The 20,197-nt window shown below is 39.0% G+C and overlaps 1 protein-coding gene across 1 annotated transcript in view; it reads left to right on the top strand.

The window, feature by feature from the left end:
* ANKS1B (ankyrin repeat and sterile alpha motif domain containing 1B) overlaps positions 1-20,197 on the top strand; it is a 1,816,017-nt gene that overhangs the window by 1,746,591 nt on the left and 49,229 nt on the right. Inside the window, exons 20-22 of the mRNA XM_042781827.1 lie at positions 588-659; positions 7,094-7,222; positions 10,050-10,121. Of these exons, the coding sequence (XP_042637761.1) occupies positions 588-659; positions 7,094-7,222; positions 10,050-10,121 (273 nt within the window). The remainder of the gene's footprint in view (positions 1-587; positions 660-7,093; positions 7,223-10,049; positions 10,122-20,197) is intronic.

Here is a 20,197-nt window from a genome sequence, read left to right as displayed (position 1 = left end):
CCCCCCACAGCTCGGTGGCAACTGACACTTCTCCCTTTGCTTCCTAGAGTTTAGCCCTCGGAAACTCTAGAAGGATAAATGGCTTCTAGGTTTACTGAATGGAACAGTGACTAAATCTGGAAAGTCATTTTATTCCTTGTTTGTTCTCAGTCACTAAAGATAATAAAAATGGTTCACCTGTATTGAAGGTTTTTTCCCATCTTTTCCGAACTTAGTGAAAAGACTTATTCTCTGAAATTAAGTGTGAAGAAGAGAGGGTATTTCTGATCTCTTTGGCAAATATACAACAGTTTGTGGGGTGGTTTTTCTGAACTGTGAATTTATTGGTGATTTCTCTTGATATAGAACTAATGCATAAATGCTTTTTTTTTTTTTTCCAGCCAGCCTAAAATGTTTTTAGGGAAAAAGAATGATTTGGAAATCATTGATTAAACTTTGGACATCCTAAAATATTTTGGGGTTTTTTATTAAGAATCATGATTCTTTGTTTTTCATCATTTTCCTCCTTCCTTTCCTTGAGGCTGCCTTGGTAGTTGCCATGTTTTAAATATTGACAAGATGAGATAGTTTTCTGTTTATATCAGCAGTCGTCTGTCTGTGAGATATGGACGAATCAGAACGCTGGATTTCCTTTCTCAGCGATCCATCAGGTTCATAATGTAAGGTTACAAATAGTTATTTCTTCTTCCTGAACTTACGCTATGTAATGTGTTGCAAAGTGTTGTCAAAAGCTATAGGTACTATGTCCTGACAATGCAAAAGTTCTGTGACGTCTAGTGAACCCAGAAATTCTTTGTCTATTCTACTTCATTTCCTGTGCCTTGTGACCAGTTGATGTGCAAAACCTGTCCTGAAATGAGCAGCATTCTTGGTTTTAAAGTCTACAGTTGAAATCTGTCCCATGTGAGCTTTGGCTTTCATTCCAGGTGTCTGTGCTAACTTGCTTTTACAGGAAAAAGGAAAAGGGTAAATTGATATATATATATCCACACACATGTATATATCAGTGTTATTCTCCACCATTTTGTCCTTCCCCATGTCCATGGGCTACTCAACCCTTTGTGTCTCACAATTCTCAAAGGTTCATATGCTTTACTATAAGTAATTGAGTATGATTTGCATGATATTCTATATACATTTTATGCAAATGTGGGAGGAGTGTAGTGGGGAGAGGCACTATTGCAGCTACAAAGTGGTTCTCAGCCTTTTTCCATTTGACATACTGAACTGATCTTTGGAATGTGTGTGAAGTTGCAGCCCATTTGACTCTGAGCTCCTTAATATTCTGATGTTCACAATTGTCCTTCATGTACTTTAGACACATTCCTTTTTATTCAGAAAGCAAATATATTTCATTTTTGTTTCAGCTTTTGTTTTAATATACAATTCTATTTTCACATTTGGTTAAATTTTCTCCATTGGAATGTCTGCTGTCTGAGAGCTTGAGGCATTTGGTTGAGAATCGCTGAGTAGGGATCTCGAGGTGGCATGCAAGGGCCTCTCTTGGGGTGCCACATCACACGCACCCCTCCTCCTGTGCATGGGACTTGTGGCTTGTGGGGTCCAGTCTGCTCTGTCGGTTACTGCCTGCTTCGTCCTAGCACTCCAGAGCCCAGCAGTTACTCCTGAACCCATAAATCCTAGCTGAAGCTTTTATGTGTTCAGAAGTGGCCATCTCTGCTCTTTATCGTCTAAAGGAACAAATTCCCTGTAACTGACTGCATTTGACCAAACTACCATTCTTTATTTTTGAAGATTTTTAAAAGATATTCTACAGCATTATGCTTGCATGTGTGTATAAATGTTTGTAGGAAGCCTTTACTTTACATTCACATACAAATAGATGTATGCATATTTATAAACATACAGCTATATATATGTAGCGTTCTTCCATGCTTTTGAGATAACAGACAGACAGTGAATGCAATCAGACATATCTTATGTATGTTTTGGGTAGCTCATCTCTGAAACTGGTCAGAATTATTGAAAGTAAAACCTTAAAATAACAATTGTCATTTAATACCATTTAAGTTTTTCATTAAGTGTTCTGAAGAAACAGAGAATAATGTTTGTTAATATTCAGATCTAAATTTACAAGCAGGTAGGTGGGAACATTTCCAGTAGAAAACTTTAAAAGCTTCAAGTGAAATAAAGATCAATTCAATCCTAGTTTAAAATTTTTTAAAAGAACAATAAAAGGCTTAGAAAGTAGCATACCTCTCTGTACATGTTAGAAAAATAAGTCATAATTATGCTGTTAATTATTTTAATTATTGACTAAGTTTCCTTAGGAAACTTTTTCTCAACAAAGAAGTAAAGGTATGGAGAAGGTTTCCCTCTCTTTATTCTTGGAGCACATAGGATACACAGTGTCTTCAGTTTTCCTTTTCCGGGGGAGGGCCACCTGGAATGGTCTGTTTTAGAAATTAACTCAAGTGCCTGATATATAGATGACTAAAATCTTACAGCTGGGTACCATCTTTTACAATAATGCAAACATTAAAAGCTGCATTTTGGAATCTGCCATCCAGTAAAAATCGGTCTGTAGATTTCTGTGGGTTTTTTGTCTGTGTCCCAAGTTAATTAGTTAGTGGATTTATGTTCTCCGGCTGATGGTGTAACGGAACCTATAATTTCATCAGTATGTTAGTTGTAGCCCAGTGATAGTCCTTCCAACTTAGCCGGACTCTAAATTTATAGGTGGCAGTTGGTAAATATCTGATAAACAGAATCAATTCTCTATTTAAAACTCTAGTGTCACATTATGTTTGCCTTTACATTAAAAAAGGCTAATTTTTATTTGAATTTAAGGAGCTTGAAAGGATAGTTGATGATGTACATTTTCTTCTATTTAATTGATGTCCTTTAGTGTGTTTGTAAAAGAGCTTTGGAAAAAGCCTTAAAGCGTTCAGATTAACAAAAATCCTAACAAATTTAAAAATAAATGATCTTGGAATCCATGCCCAAGTTCTTGAAATGTTAGGATCATTCAAATAGATGAATCTAAACAAAGGTTTTCTCTAAATATTGTAAGCTCTGAAGAAATAGCTGATAACACTAGTAAGAATGCCTTGAATCATTTTAATTTCTCTTCTGTAATTAACCTAAGGAAGGCCTCTAAGGAGCACTGCCAGTCAATTAGAATCTTGAGTCATTTAAAATATAACAGAAAAACATAACAGAATTTTACCCCAAACTATGGTAATTAAATATTATTGCAGTATTGCTCCACGTGTATAGATCTACTTTTCATTAAAGGTAACATTTGATTATAAACCATTATTTGAGGCAAAAGACTTTTTAAAATTGATTTCTATTTAATCTTTAACCAATTTTTTTATTGGGGAAATTATTCAATGTAATAAAAAATTGCCTGAGGAAATACAGGTATTATATAGATGTGAATGTACTATATGACAAGAACTAATACCGAGTTTCACAATTTGTAATTACTTTATGTCTGAGGCAAAAATACGACTTTATATTTTGGTAACTACTCCACAGAGCTCCCCCAAAGCTCATTCCCATTATAATTCTACCTCCAAGAGTGTTGAGACTTCTGAATTCTTTTGTCTTTACTGGCAATTCATCACGTAAAGCTGAATCCCATCCAAGGGCCAAGGCTATACCTCTCCTGTACGGTAATATTTCAAAGCCAAGTTCAGTTGTTTAAGTCTATTTGTTCCCATTAAATGAATTCCAAAGAGAAGAACCAACACCTTCAAGGTGAGTCTTATAAATATTCTTAGATCTAAGGTCGAAAAAACAAAACACATTGATGGATTCCCAGGAAGAAAAGAAATTTATTACTAATTCAATCTTAAGAACTCTTTTCCCTGTTTGAGAATGAATTTCTGGAAGTAGCATTGTTGTTGTTGTTAAGTGCCGTCAGTCGGCCCCGACTCATAGCGACCACTCCTTGGGTTTCTGAGGCGATATCACTACGAAAACAGATTGCCCAACCTTTCTTCTGAGGAGTGGCTGGTGGGTTTGAACAGCCAGCCTTCTGGTTAGCAGTCAAGTACCTTAGGCCCTACACTACCAGAGCTCCAAAATTCGGTTTCTGTTTCCAGAAAGGTGGGTTCAGTCCCTGTAATGAATTTAAAAATATTTGGACTGGAGCAATATTTCAAAGCCACAAAGAAAATCAAATAAGGATTATGCTTCTCTCCCCTATAATTATCTCTTTGCATAGCACCTAAGGGAAGGTCCTGGAGCACAGTCCAGACTCGAAGCAGGTGGTTTGTGGTTTCTGGACAGAGTGGAGACATAGGGGAGCAGATGATGGCACTACCTAAACAGGGTTCAGTGAGCGTGCCACTCATTTCTTCAAGTAGTCATCAAATAGGAGATTGGGATGGTTTCCAGGCTGAGGTGGTATGTGCTCGGGCTTCTTATTCCCAAAATGGCTGTGACAATTTATGTGAATGATATAAACATTTGGATCGGTGTTTGGCTGTGGTTCTGCTTGAAGTGTACGGAATTCACAGGGAAGCTTAATTACAGAAGTGCCTGAGTTAATTCAACAATTAGAGAATGATTTGCATGCTTAATGTACTAACACGTGAAATGTTCCCATAACCCTACCTTCACCCCACCCTTCTCCACCCTCAGCCCTATTCCCAACCCTTCCCCTGCAACCTGTGTACTCCCAGGTCTTGCCATATGTGTTCAGGCTTTTTTCCAAAACTGCCTGTTGAGCTCGGCCAAGGTATATGTCAGCTAAATGGTAACAGGGCTAACTTGAATCAGCGCTTGATTTGAGCTGTTGTTTACCAGCAGAAACTGGATCAAAGGATCTTTCGATGCCAACCAGCTCCACCTTCTGTACCATTCCACAGAGTTGCGTGCAAACTTCTGTTGTTCTGTTAACAGTGTTACCTGTGACTTACATGTACAATACTTGTTTTCTGTGTTGTTGCTGCTTATAGAGGGAGTGGGGGAAGGGGAGAGGAGGTTAATGGGGGAATTAAATGAAGATTTGCTAGAGGCGGGGGAGAGCTTTTATTTCAGATTCCATAGCTGCATGTTTCCAGAGTTTGTAGCCCTTTTCATTTGAAGGTATTACACTCATCTTCAAAATAATATGAAAACCCACATATCCTACATTTTGAATTTTGTATTCATTTTCTGAGAGCACATCAAAGCCAGTTGAGATAATAAAAGTTTGAGAAAAGAAGAAAAGAAAAATTCAGAATAGGAAGTCAGAGGAAAACGTAATCCTAAAATTAATTGCAGTCTGTAATTGCTTTTTTTTTTTTTTTTTTTCACAAAACGAAAATTCATGTAAATACATAGAGAAAGCTCGAGTCAAATGAGTTAGGCATGGGTCATAAAGCAGAGAAAAATGCTAAAACAAATACTGTAGATAAAATCTTAACAATATCAACAGATGGGAGAGGAGAATCAAGCATTGTGCAAGTAAATCAGCAACCAAAGGAGAGCTAGCATGAGAGCCGCTCAGAATAGAGCCTGAGAGAAGAGCCAGTGCCAAGGCAATAGGATGGAAACCATACTCTTCCTGACAGTGGGAGTGGCCTGTCTCAAGGAGGAAAGCTTCAGGTAGCAGCTGTGTACCTCCGTGAAAAGGCCTATTTCGGAGGCCCCCTCAAATTTTCTCCTGGTTCTTCAAAGTCAGAAATCTCTGAAAGACAACACCTTTGCTTAAAATTTTACCCACCTTGGCAGCCACCTCACATTCCACACGATACAAGTCCACACGGTACCGAAAAATGTAGTGCTCCTCCCCAAAACACATCCCTGTTTAACCCTTCCTGGGGAAGTGTGGTTCTGTGAACCTTTGGATGGTTCTAAGTCCTTTCAAAGAATTTAATGAAAGCTCTCCACACAAGCATACACCTACACCCCAAATTTTTATTCTTGTCCCAAACTCCTTGAAAATCCTAAATTGAAAAATCCTGCAGAGTACCAGCCCATTTGTGTGGACGTCTACAGCAGTGAGTCTCTAACTGAGAATTTCTTTGGTTTGGAACCTTTTTATACTCTACCAACTCCTCGGAAAGAGAATTTCTCTTTCATTCTGTAAGACCAGCTGAGTCTAGGTTAGAAGAGTGTGAAATCTGCCTGTGACAGAGTTTTACTTATGTCCATTGGAGATAACTGAATGTTTAAAAATCAGAATCTTTACCCAGGAAAAGAGTAAGAAACTAGAGCCCAGAAGTCTCTTATGTAATATATAAATTAGACTAGAGCCCAGAAGACTTGCCAACACAGGCCTTTGACTTTATAGATGCTTGTACTAAACAGTTACAGTAATAAAACAGGTGGGAGCTAACCTCATAGAAAATGATCAGTGAAGTGATGCAATGTCTCTCTGTCTCAGTGGGTATATATAGTATAGGAAAATCATATGTGAAATGTGCTTGTATTTGTGATTCAGCATTCTCAAATACATGCATATGTACATAGGACCAAACTCATTATTTAAATGTTTAGTCTTCATTGGTGCTTTAGGTTTGCTGAGGAAGGTAGCTATATACATCCGAAACAATCATGGTAGCATTATCTCAGTACAGTTGAATTCAGATCAGAGAAACCAGGTGTCATCCATGAGAACATTTCTTTTAAAATTTTGCTTAGTATCATACTAACAGCACCTTTTACCTAGAAATAAAAAATTATCCAAAGCATGGTACATGTCATATTTGGGAATTGAAATGGAACTGTGACCTCTAAGTATAAAAGCAACTCAAACTAAAAATTTCTGACAGTCATTTTTAAACACAGAAAATGCTTTCAAAGATTAGATGTTCTTTTCTATTGTTCTAGACCATCTATCAATTAGTAAATCATTTATAAACATTTTCCTGTTTTATTTTTAAATTACTTACATTAGGATGATATTCTAAAAATAAAATCCCTCAACTCTTGCACACCTCAAAAGATCAACTCAGCTTTGAGGATAGGATGCTAATACACATAAAAAGGTCATAAACAGTCAGAGTAGTTTATATAATACACTTAAACATTTTTGCACATTTATAAGCATGTGTATAAAATTAACTTAGGCTAGCTGTAGGAAATGAACTTTGTCTGTTGCTCATATTACCTCTAGAATAAATATGATTTTCAGACAGGAGACTGGGGAGAACCTTCCATTACGTTGCGACCTCCAAATGAAGCCACAGCCTCGACCCCAGTACAGTATTGGCAACATCACCCAGAAAAGCTCATCTTCCAATCGTGTGATTACAAAGCTTTCGTAAGTTACCCTGTCTTCTATATTTGGGTACCAGTAGGACTAGAGGGTATATTTCTTGTTTGTTTCTTTTTGTATGAAAATTACAACGAAATGTCCAACACTGAAATTCCTGAATTATTTTTCCCTTTCTCTTTCTTTCAAGGTAGCCAGCTGCCCATCCAAACAGAAAGTTCAAATAGAGCTTTATAAACCCTTTTATTCTTGTACACATAAGATCTGTTTTGGTTTCTTATATAGTTGTATTTTAAAAAAGGAGTTTGGTAAAGGGCAATCTTAAAATGAAAATGAGTATAAATATAACCCATGTATATGTTTCTGCTCACTCACCAATGATCCCTAAACAGTGGTTCTACTGCTTTATATAAATACCAGGTTCTTTTCATTATCATCATTAGGATTAGATTACTGGTGATATTGTTACTTGTTTTATTTTTAGAGGTGAGGGACTCAGTTATGCTTAGCTGAGAGTTATGAGTAATATGAACAGGTAAATGCTCAAAAGATGCTGTAGGCTTGGTGGCAGTCAGTGGTTGTCATGACGACAGCAGTGAAAGTACCTGAACCCTCTGTATTGAAATGAAAGTGCCTCTCTTAATAAGACAGGTTTCATTTAGAGTAAACTTTTCTGAAATCACTTAAAAGATAAGAGTTACACCAAGATCTTATTGCTTGTTTTGATGAAGATATGTGCAATTTAGGCTTTATTTTTTTCTTCTTTCAATTTTGTGCTAGCTGGTCCTCTTTCATTGTTTACTTATCTTGCAATCAGTGGATTTCTTTCAATAGGCACCTCCCCCAGACTGCAGGTTGAAATGCTTGCTTCTTTCCTCCAAAAATCAAACCCCAAATCCCTGCCTTTTGAACAACATGCCTCTTCTAGGACCCTGACCAAGCCCTCTGCTTTTGTGCTCATGCACAGCCACTCCAAGGCAGGGGCTACATGTCTACCCAACTCATCCTCAGCTCTGTTTCGGCAGAGGGTTAGGGTGACCCCAGTCATCTCAGAAACTGCCCTTTGAATCTCTTCTAAATAATTATCTTAATTCATCTTTAAAAAGATGTATAAAGGGCTTTAAAAAATTTTTTTTGATTGGGGGGAAGAGTATTCTAACCAACCAACCATGTTTCAACACACGGTGACTCTGTGTGTTTCAGAGTCGAACTGTGCTCCACAAGGTTTTCAATGTCTGGGTTTTTTGGAGGTAAGTTGCCAGACCTTTCTTCTGAGATGACTCTGGGTGGACTCAAACCACCAATCTCTGGGTTAGCAGCAGAACGCGTTAACCGGTTTATACCACCAGGGGACTCCTGAAGGGCGCTGCTGCCATCAAGTCAATTCGGACTCATAGCAACCCCCCAAAGGGTTTCTAAGGCTGTAAGTATTTATGGAAGCAGGTTGCCTCTTTCTCCCACGGAGCATCTAGTGGGTTCAAACCACTAACCTTTTGGTTAACAGCCCAATGCCTTAACCACTGTGCCACCAGAGCTCCTGAAGGCCACTTCTTGTTGTTTGGTATTAGGTGCTGTCAAGTTGGCTCCCTTGTGTACAACACATAGCAACCCTGTGTACAACAGAACAAAACACTGCCCGGTCCCGTGCCAGCCTCACAATCCTTGCTATACCTGAGCCCATCATTGCAGCCACTGTGTCAGTCCATCTTGTTGAGGGCCTTCCCCTTTTTCATTGACCCTCCACTTTACCAAGTATGATATCCTCCTCCAGAGAATGGTACCTTCTGATAACATGACCAAAGTAGGAGAAGTTTGGCCATTCTCTCTTGCAAGGAGCATTCCAGCTGCACTTCTTCCAGGACAGATTTGTTAGTTCTTTTGGCAGTCCACGGTACCCTCAGTATTCTCTGCCAACACTACAACTCAAAAGTGTCACCTTTTCTTTGGTCTTCCTTAATCACTGTCCAGCTCTCACATGCATACGAGGCAATTGAAAATATCATGGATGAAGAGCACTGGGGAGGAAAAAATAAAAAAGCAAGGAACACAGTGGAAGCTTCAACAGGTTGAAGAATAGTCAGCTGATACAAAGACAGATTTACATTTTGCTTAGAACTAACTGCCCCAGTGGGAACTTGAAGCGTTTTGTACACAGGCAGTCGTGAATATAGTCACCTAACAGCAAAGGGGTTGGTCATTCCTAGGAGTAGCTTCCTCATCCTACTCCTACCTCCATTAGGTCCTGCAAGTGTCAGTTTGCAACAAGGGCTCAGGGATTTGGCTCTGCCTAGTGTGAAACAACCGAGAATCACACCCTTCCTCCTAAGACCCCTCCCTCCCTGTTCTCAGGTGGATCAACCATAGGGCACAGCTGTGAATGAAAAAGGTCCAAAAATGCATCTCCGCCTAAGAACAGCCTAACATTAATTACCTATGCAACAGAATAAGCCCAAATGGGGAGCATGTTGCTTAGCTTCTCAGCTGTCTCCTACAACCCTGTAATTACATAGATAGTGTGATTTATTTTTGCAGACATTGCTGCCTCAAAAAAAAAAAAAAAAAAAGGAAAAACATTTTTAGATGCCCCATTTTGCAGTTAAATATGATTTGAAAGATGGCATCTTTAGAAAATGCTGCAATTTATTATAAAGAACAATTTGCTACCCCCAGGACTTTTGGTTAATTCTGCGGCATTCTCTCTATGGATGCACTGATTTGCTAGGATTAGTAAGTGTTAGCTTTTAAAAGTTGTGTAATAATTTGCAGCCAGGAAACCTAGGCTTTGGTTCTTCCACAATTTGTTTTTAAATTATTACTGATTTTATGCTCTCTTTTCAGAAACCATTGTTTTTTGTTTTTTTATTTTTAATTTTAGTATTTAGGTTCTATGCTGATAAAAGAGCTCAGGGGGACAGAATCAACCCAGGACGCTTGTGCAAAGATGCGGGTAAGTTTGCCAAACTGTTTTATTCCCAGTCGCTGAAATACTAAATACGGGGTATGGATATAAATTGCCACTTTTCAAATTACTATTTTCTTCATCTGTTGGTCTGCTGAATCACATTGGTGTTATATAAAAAGGTGTTTTGGTTTTGTTCATATTTACACTTGAATTTATGTCACTGTAGTTTCAGGGTTTTTATCTAGTTCTTTGATATGTTTATATCATGTTACGTTTGATCTTTGTTACTTTTAAAGCTTTAAAATTATTTGCATATACATTGGTCATTCTCCAGATTAGTGGAAAAAAAATGATCTTTTTCATTTCTTACAAGAAAAGGTTTTAAGTACCCAGTTGGCACTCAGAGACTATTTACTGAAAAGACCTCCAGTCAACTAAACATTATCAAATGAAGAAGCACTGGTTGCATATTATGTTAATGTTGTTAGGTGCTGTCAGGTTGGTTCCTACTGATAGGGACCCTGTGTACCACAGAACATAACACTGCCTAGTCCTGCGTCATTCACGAAACCATTGCTACGCTTGAGCTCATTGTTGCAGCCACTGTGTCACTCCATTCATTGAGGGTCTTCCTCTTCTTTGCTGACCCTCTACTTTACCAAGCATAATGTCCTTCTTCGGGGACTGGCCCCTCTTGATGACATGTCCAAAGAACATGAGACAAAGTCTTGCCATCCTCACTTCTAAGGAGCATTCTGGCTGTATCCCAGACAGGTTTGTTCATTCTTGAGGCAGTCTATGGTGTGTGTTCAGTATTCTTTACCAATACCATCATTCAAATGCATCCATTCTTCTTTGGTCTTCCTTATTCATTGTCTAGCTTTCACATTCATATGAGGTGATTAAAAATACCATGACTTGGGTCCGATGCACCTTAGTCCTCCTGCAACTGTAAAGCTTTATATTATATATTTTTAAGAGGATTCTTAATTACTCCTTGTTTTAAAACATAAGGGGAAAAAATGCAATCTGAATTAAACCATTTAAGGACAGTAAATGTTGACTGAATGGCAGATGTCTGTGACTGGTGATTCGGTTCCTAGGGTCTGTGTTAGCTGAGCTGACCAAATCTCACCCATATTATAGGTCCTTGTTAGCTTTTTCTTTCACATGTCCCTTATTCTTTCTTCCTTCGTAGTAGTTTTACAGAGGATACGGAGCAATCTAACAGTACAAATTAAGAATATCAGACTGACAAACCGTGGTGCTGCAATGGTTAAGTGCTCACCTGCTAACCAGAAGGTTGACAGTTCAAATTCACCCGGCGACTCTGGGAGAAAGAATTGGCAATCTGCTCCCATAAAGATTATAGCCTAGAAAACCCTGTGGGGTGATTCTATTCTGAAATATGGGATCACTGAACTCAAAGGCACCCGAGAGGACCAGGCTGATTGAACACAGCAACTAATCAGAGGCAAACCTACAGCCTGCAGCATGGGGCACCCTAGCTTTTATTTGTGGCATTTCTTTTCTATGAATAGCTTTTGGTGGGAAATAGTTAAAAACATATCATTGAATTAAAACAATTATGAAGGTAAACATGAAATATTTATTGTTCATAGAAAACTAAATATGTATGAACATTCATGAAATTGAGATCTTTACCTATGATCAGTGATTTAATATTTTAGTCTGTTTAATAGCAAAAGGACTGAAATCATTATACTTCTATTCCATGTCATGTTAAATTGTCAGTAGCAATGCATTTTTATCCCAGGTCCTGTACTTAGATGTGAAAAACCCTGGTGGGTGTCAGGAACTCTAGGTTCAAGTCATGCTTCTACAAACTTGCCTTGTTGTTAGTTACCGTTGCAGGGCTTTGACTCCTGGAGATCTTACCTGTAACAGGACGAAACGCAGGCCGTTCCTGCACCATCTTCATGATCTTGGTGTACTTAGTCCATTACTGTGGCTGCTGGGTCAGCCCATATCATGGAGAGTTTCCCTCGTTGGCTCACTCTCTACTTTACCAAACACGGCGTCCTTCCCTAGTGATTGCTGTTTCCTGATGACGTGTCCAAACTGAGCAAGCCAAAGTCTCACCATCCTTGCTCTCAAGGGGCATTCTGATTGTATTTCTTCCAAGACTGATTTGTTCATTCTTCTGGGCTTAAGGGTCACTTTTTAGTCATAATAGTGATATGATAACTGTTAATATTTACACGTACTTATGATGTGCTAGACTCTATGCTGAGTACTTTGTATAATTACCACATTTAATCCTTACCACAACCCTATGAGATTAGTACAGTCATTATTCCCATTTTATAGATGAAGAAACTGAGGCTTAGGGAGATTGAATAACTTTCCTGAGGTCACACAATGAATAAATTGCAAGTTTGAGACTGGATTTCAGGTCTTTTAACCACTATAACCCCTTGCTTTTCCTGAGCCTATTTTCTTACTTAAAAATTGAGAACATTGGACCTTTAGGGTTCTTCCTGGTTTTATAAGTCTGATACTCCTGTATTCTAAATATATATCTGATCTCAATTATATCACCAATGAACAATGAGAAAATGGGCAAGTTTTTCAATCACCAAGCCTCATGATAAGTTTAGAGATATTCACGGACATATCTAAGAACTGAATTTGGCATCTCTGACTTAATATTATTACGTAAACTGTCTGAATCCAGCTACTCAGTGTTGTCATCAGCATAAACACTGTGCCGTGTGCATAGCACTGTTGCTGGTAGACCAGATCTGTGATTTGAATTCCAGTCAATTTCTTAAAATTGAATGGATCTGAAATCCCATTCTGACAGCAGTAACAAAGCCGTTTTAATAGTCTCAGTGGAGAACAATTTAGTTAAATACATTTCTGTTGCTCAAATGAAACTTAGAAAAAGCCATCTATTTAGAAGCCATTCTTCTTCTCTTCTGGGTGTCTTTCCACTTTGCTGCCTTTGGTGTTTATTTTGGGTAGTTTACATGAAAATAGAAATTTTATTGCTTCTTAGATTATCGCAAACCCATATTCCCCATCTTGATTAAATAAATATATCTGTTTTTGATACAATAGCTAAAGCTGCATTCATTGGGCTCACTGGAGCCTTTCAAAACCAGAAGTGCGGGTTTGATCAGTTATCTGGGACATTGTGAATTAGAACTCTCACCACCAAAAGCAGTGTGGATCTCGACTTTCTGTTAATTTTCACTTTAAACCTGAAGATGCTATTTTTTGTTTTCAGCATGGTGCATTTTCAGCCACAACGCCTGGGATAATGAGATGTCCCATGGGAAATACTTTAGGAATATAAGTGATCTTAAAAGTTGATGCACAGTAATATTATCAGGTCAAACTACTGTAATTTGAAAGTTAACCTGCTTTTCCCTTTTAATTGGGAAAAAAATAATAAAAGCTTTCTGTTCAACAGTATGCATTTTAGATTAAATTTTCTTTCCCAGTAAGAAAGAAATCAGAGTGGGTACTTATTCTGAGAAAGGTTTCCTTGTACGTCCTTTGCTAACAGAGATATAAAATTTGGTTCCTGTGGTCACCGAGTTCACAGTCCAATGGAGGAGAACAACATGTAAGCATTTAATCACCCCAAAGTGGAAGAAGTATCATAGTGTGTCCTGGCAAAGCCATGGACGCTCAGCAGAGGGAAAGCCCTAAACAGCCTGAGGGATCATCCTAGCCCTTCCCAAGAATAATGGGTATTGTTGTTTGCTCTCAAGTGATTCCAGCTCATAGTGACCCTCTTGTTGTTGTTGTTGTTGTTATGTGCCGTCGAGTCAGCCCTGACTCATAGCGACCCCTCCTTGGGTTTCCGAGGCAGTATCACTACGGAAGTAGGATTGCCCAACCTTCCTTCCGAGGAGTGGCTGGTGGGTTTGAACCGCCAGCCGTCTGGTTAGCAGGCAAGTGTCTTAGCCACTATGCTACCAGAGCTCCCAGTGACCCTCTAGGGTCATAGAATTCCTAGGTTGCAGTCTTTATGGAAGCAGGTTGCTAGGTCTTTCTCCCTTCAAAGCAGCTGGTGGACTTGTACTGCCGACCTTTCAGTTAGCAGCCAAGGGCTTAGCCATTGTGCCACCTGGACTCTTCTCAGGAGAAATGAGTATATCACTACCAGTAACAGTTAACACTTGATAACTAGATGCCAGGCCCGGCACAAGTGAATTATGTACACTAATTTATTTAAGCCTCCTAACAGCTCCATAAGGTAAGTATTGTTGTCCCCACTATCCCTTTAGTGAAACAAAGGCAAAGGATAGTAAGTAACTTCTCTGAGGTCACACAGCCAGCAAGTGGAGGAGTCAGGATTTGAACCCCTGAAGTCTAACTTTGCCACCTAGATTCTGAACCCCCAGGCTGTCCTGCCACTCTCACATGCAAGTAGAGCATGCAGAGTTTTAAAATAGCTGACAAGACTATTTGTATAATATAGTCCACAAAGACAATGTTCTGCATCCTACTTTGGAGAGTAGTGACTGGTGTCTTCAAAGCTTGTGAGCGACCATCTAAGGTACAACTATTGTCTTTCCCCCATCTGGAGCAAAGAAAGGTGAAGAAAATCAAAGATGCAAGGAAACAATTAGTCCAAAGGACTAATTCACCATGTGAACCCCAGCCTCCACGACTCTGAGACCAGAAGAGCTACCACTCTCTGCTCTGAAAAGAGATCACAATATGAGGTCCCAAATAGAGAGGGAGAAAAATGTAGAACAAAGCTCAAAAAAGACCAGACTTACTGGTCTGACAGAGACTGGTGGAACACTGAAACTATGACGCTTAGACACCTTTCAAGCCTAGGACTAAATTCATCCCCATGGCTTAACTTTCAGCCAAACATTAGATAGGCCCATACAGTGAACAGTAATACCAGGAAGATACACACTCATTAGAACAATCAACCACATGATATCAAAAGGGCAGCATTGCCCAGGGATAAAGCTCAGAAGTCAGGAAGGGATAGGAAAGGAGGGGGAAGGGAAGTGGTAGACACAGCGAGGAAGTGGGAGGAGCACGGGTCCATTGTGGGGACTGTAATCATTGTCACAGAATGAAATGTACGTGAACTGTTGAATTGAAAACCAATGTGCTTTGTAAATTTTCACCCAACTCACAGTAAAAAGTATAAAAGATGACAAGATAGGTCATTTATGTTCACGAGAAATAGTTTTAAGTATCCTCAAAATGTCTGTTAAGCTAACTGGCTAACCTAAACAGTTTAGGCATGGATACATCAAGTAATTTGGAATACATTGCAGTGTTTTAACACAAATAAATGTCTCAGCAGAGTTTAATTGCATCTTTGGCTAGTGTAAAATGTGGTTTTTCCACAACACTTTCTTTAACATATTCCTTTTTGTCCCAGACGAAACCAAGCACAGTTTGCCCTCTTGGGAGACAGGCCTGGTGATGTGCTTTCAAGGTCACAGTCTTGAAAACCGTAAGAAGTTCTGCTCTGCACACGTGGGGTCACCAGGAGTCAGAATCGACTGAAGGGCAGCTAGCAATGACAACAACAGGAACATTTGGAGTGTTTGGTAGTCAGAATTGGTTAATTTCTAAGTTTTACCCATTCATTCATCTCTAAGGTTCCCTTCTAGTTCTGAAATACAGTTTTACACTAATTTTATGGTGTTTTAGTATATGCATATATTTCAATTAAAAATATGCCACAGTAAACTAACATGCAGAAGATAATAGTAATTCACTTCATTCTACAATATGAAATTACTGCATTCTTTATTTGTTCAAATTTTTTCCCCTTCAAACTGATTTAAGATTTATTTTCCCTGGATCCAAACTCTAAATAATGCCCTAGTTATCTTCTGAATTGTGTTTCGTGAAGAGAAATTGGTAGGAACTTACATTAACCTTTGATAATATTTTATTAAGTACAATTGTAATCTGTGCCTTCTCTTTTAGAATTTTTTCTAATAAAATCTAAGAGGCCAAATGTGCTTTGATATCAAGGTACACTTTTAGGTAGAATGGTTTCTGTGGATTATTTTGCTCCTTATTGGTACAATTTGGCTGTTGCTTTCTTTTACCATGGTCGTTTCACAGATATTTTTGTTTTAAATTAAATCTAAAAACTTATATTCATAAACACACAATTAAACAAGTGTGGGAGTTGTAAAAAGACATTATATTTCATCTGAACATCCTCATTTTGCACTACCTTTTATGTCACTGGTTCAGTTTTTCAGTTAAATCCATGCTCAGAATCCATCTTAATCTCTGAAGGGATTCTTGGACAGCGTTAGCTGTAAGACTCTGAATACAGTGGCCCTCCTAACATGTTCCAAGTAGTACCATGACCTTTCCTCTGTTATAGCGCACTAATTACACTATATAAAAGGACGCTGTGGCACAATGGTTAAGCTCTTGGCTGCTAACTGAAAGGTTCTAACCCACCAAGTGTCTCTGCAGGAGAAAAGACCTGGTGATCTGCTCCCATGATGATTACAGTGTAGGCTACTTTATAGGACAGCTCTACTCTGTCATAGAGGGTCACTATGAGTTGGAATCAACTCAACAGCACACAACACAACAAACACTGTATAAATACCTGGTTACTCATACCCTACCCTGCTATTGAAGACAGGGACTGTGTATATTTGTGTCTTTAGCACCTACTACCTCATAAGGTTGTTGGTTTAATAAATAATGCATATAAAATGCCTAGTTCAGTAAAATCTCAAAATGGTGTCCCTTCCTAGAAATGTCTGACAAATTAGTAAATGCGTGCATATATTTGCTTTGGATTACTCCATTTGATTTTTCCCCAAGAGCTATGCTAGTGTGTCAGATGTTACTCTGGTTTTCTATGAACACAACATGTAAGAGAATATTCAAAAGCTTAGGAATCCTATACTATTATTTTCAATTTTGAAAGACAGACGCCAAAAAAGGGAATGGGGAAGCAACATCAAAAAGAGAAAATGTAGATAAGATGGTGTATTTAATTTTGCAGTCATGTTTTTGGGAGACAGTTTGTTTCCAAATAGATTGAAAGTTGCTTCATTTAAATAACATGTCCTCAGAACTGGATTTTACAGAGCAACAAATATGCAACTTTTGCCTTTCAGTGTTCTCTGTGGTGAAGTAACTGCCACCTTTGGAAATTCTCAGACCTACAGTCTTTGGTAGGAGCTCTGGTAGCATGGTGCCTAAGGCCTTGACTGCTAACCAGGAGGCTGGAGGTTCAAACCCACAAGCCACTCCTCAGGAGGAAGGTTGGGCAATCTACTTCCGTAGTGATACCGCCTCAGAAACCCAAGGAGGGATCGCTATAAGTTGGGTCCAACTTGACAGCACATAACAACAACAACAACACAGTCTTTGGTGTTTGGTGGAATGAGGGATGTGCTTTGGCCAGCTCAGGTTCTGCTATTCCATTCTGCCTCTCTAGGCTTATATCCCCGTCCCTAGCCCTGAATTTTGCCGCAGGGTCTAATTATCATTAATATATAGTATTCATGACTTCCCTAATTAAATATATTATTAAGAAACATCGGATACTATAAGATGAGATAATTATATTCAATTTAATGTTCTGAAATCCTTCTCTAATCCCACAGTTGACAGGATTGTTCAGAGGTGTTTATATGCAAGGAAATTTCTCTTTTAAAAAAAAATGTTTTTAATTAAGATAACATGGAATATCTGCCTTCCTAATGTAATAAGGAGGAGCTCTGGTAGCGTAGTGCCTAAGGCACTTGACTGCTAACTAGAAGGCTGGCGGTTCAAACCCACCAGCCACTCCTCAGAAGGAAGATGGGGCAATCTACTTCCGTAGTGTTACTGCCTCGGAAACCCAAGGAGGGGTTGCTATGAGTTGGGTCCAAATCGAGGGCACATAACAACAACAGCAGCAATGGAATAAGGAAATATTTCAAAATTATTTTTAAGTCAGGAAGAAGCAAATAGTTCAGTTTGTTTAAGTTGGAACCTGTATTTCCCAAAGTGCTCAAGCAGTTTCACCACACTTCAGACTTTTCATTCTATTCCACCTTGTTTGATTTTTAAACTTTCAGCCTGGAGGCAGTTCTGAAGCAGAACTTCAAACTGGTTCTTCCTGATTCAGTCATGGCCAATGAAGCAAAACTGAAATGGACTCGAATTTGTAAAATATGGTGTACTGGAACGACAACCAGGATAGGAAAAGTACAGGTCAACACCCTGCTAGAAACATAATCTCCCTCCTAGAAAACAAGGGCAGCATACTCACTGCATAGCAATCAAATCTCTGGACCCTCAGAGTCAGAAACAGTGGTACCCAGCTCAGCGATCGAGTTGACCGCGTCACTTTGAATGTGTGTCACCTCCACAGTCCTAGTGATAATCCAGTGTCCTGCGTCAGGCTCCTCAAAAGGCTCACTAGCCTCTTCCGATTCTTCCATTCCAGGGCTTTGACCCGTAATTTTTCTGGTTCCTATAATTATTCCATTATTTCTACATTTTACAAATTCAGGTCTGTCCATTTTCACTTTGTCAGCCATGACTGAACTGGTTCAAACTAGTGAAAAGCCCTGTCCTAAAGTATGCTTTTTGAAACATACAGATTTTCAAATGAAAGTTTTCTCAGTGGTGGAAAACATTACCACTGTCATTTCTTTCATGATGCTTTTAAGGAAAGGGATTGGCGATGAGGAGTGGGTTGGAGAGCTTTAAAAGGTTCAATGTTAAATTCAAGAAGCCTCTTTCCTTGTCCTTTGAAAGAGATTTAAACTAAAATCATGTTTATTTCTTCTGTCCTCATAGAAATCCCTTCTATGAGAACTTGCCCTTTTCCAGAATGATTCCAGGAATTACCTCTTAGGAATCAGGCTGGGACACAACTTATAAACAACTGTTTTTAAAGCTTCTGTTGCGTAAGTTTCAGGGAAAGAGCAAATGTTTTGCCTTTCATGCTCCCTCAATATGGCACGAGCCATATGAATACAAGTCTAAACCTGTGTGTGTGTGTGCATGTGTGTGTTCAAGTAGCCATATGCACAAGAAACAGGCACGTTTTTAACTCTTTATTGCCCATCTTTGTTTACATATGTCTTTTCCTTTGTGAATGTCTCCCAGCAGAAGACCAATCAGTACCAGCCATCTTATTCCATCCTGATTTCATACCTCAGTTCTCTATTTTACTGTTCTTGCTACCAGCTTTTCTCCCGTATAACATCTTTCTTTCTGAAAGAGTTTATGGGCTGCTTCTGTCTTTAATTCTGTGTTACAGAGCTCTCTTTCTAGGTGTGTTACTGAATCAGTCAGTCGCTGGCCCAGCTGTGTTGCTCTGCTGAATGTTCTGGTAGCAACCACCATTTCAGTACCATCATTACCTATGTCGCAACACAGGCCAGCAAGCTATTCCGTTAGGCTCGGAGGTGCTGTTTCTGCTATCTTTTACTGATGGGGGATTTTGCTTTGGAAAGGGGTTTTCTAAGCTAATGGCTCCATCCTCAAAATAATAACAATGGCTGAAATGTGTTGATGCTCCCTAAATGCCAGGAACTCAGTTATCTTATTTAAGCCTCACAACAGCTCTATGAAATAGGTGCTACATTAACATACTCATTTTATACATGAAGAAATTAAGACACAGAGAGGTTAAGTACCTTGCCCAAAGCCACACAGCTAGGAAGGAGTTGAGCTAAGACAGGAACCTGCTTCCTGGGAGAAGGAGCTCATCAGCAGATCCCTTCATAACTTAAAGGTGTGCACACACACACACACACACAAATACCTGAAGTTGTACTTACCAATGATGTATTGAAAAACACATTGTGTTGGCTTTTAAAACTAAAATCATAATAAATATTTTAAACTTTCTTATTTCACAACAAAAGCAATACACTTTGACTGTTGCCAAATTTTTAAATAGAAATAGTGCTAAAAGGGCAAGGAGGCCACATCTCCTGACCTCCTCTAACCCCACAAGAGGAAGATAGGATCAACATCAGTAACCCAAGGCCTATTCCTGCAAGGCCAGACATGCTGCCTCCCTCCAGCCCTTTCACCAACCGTTCCTCCCAAAGCACCCACCACCTCTCTCCCTGGTTCAATAATTCACTGCAGTGGCCACACAGAACTCACAGATTATGGGGTTT

Source organism: Orycteropus afer, unplaced genomic scaffold (genome assembly GCF_000298275.1).
Source record: "Orycteropus afer afer isolate SDZICR_OR568_19922 unplaced genomic scaffold, OryAfe1.0 scaffold00177, whole genome shotgun sequence".
Taxonomy (NCBI): domain Eukaryota; kingdom Metazoa; phylum Chordata; class Mammalia; order Tubulidentata; family Orycteropodidae; genus Orycteropus; species Orycteropus afer.
This window is presented reverse-complemented; position numbering and strand designations above follow the sequence as displayed.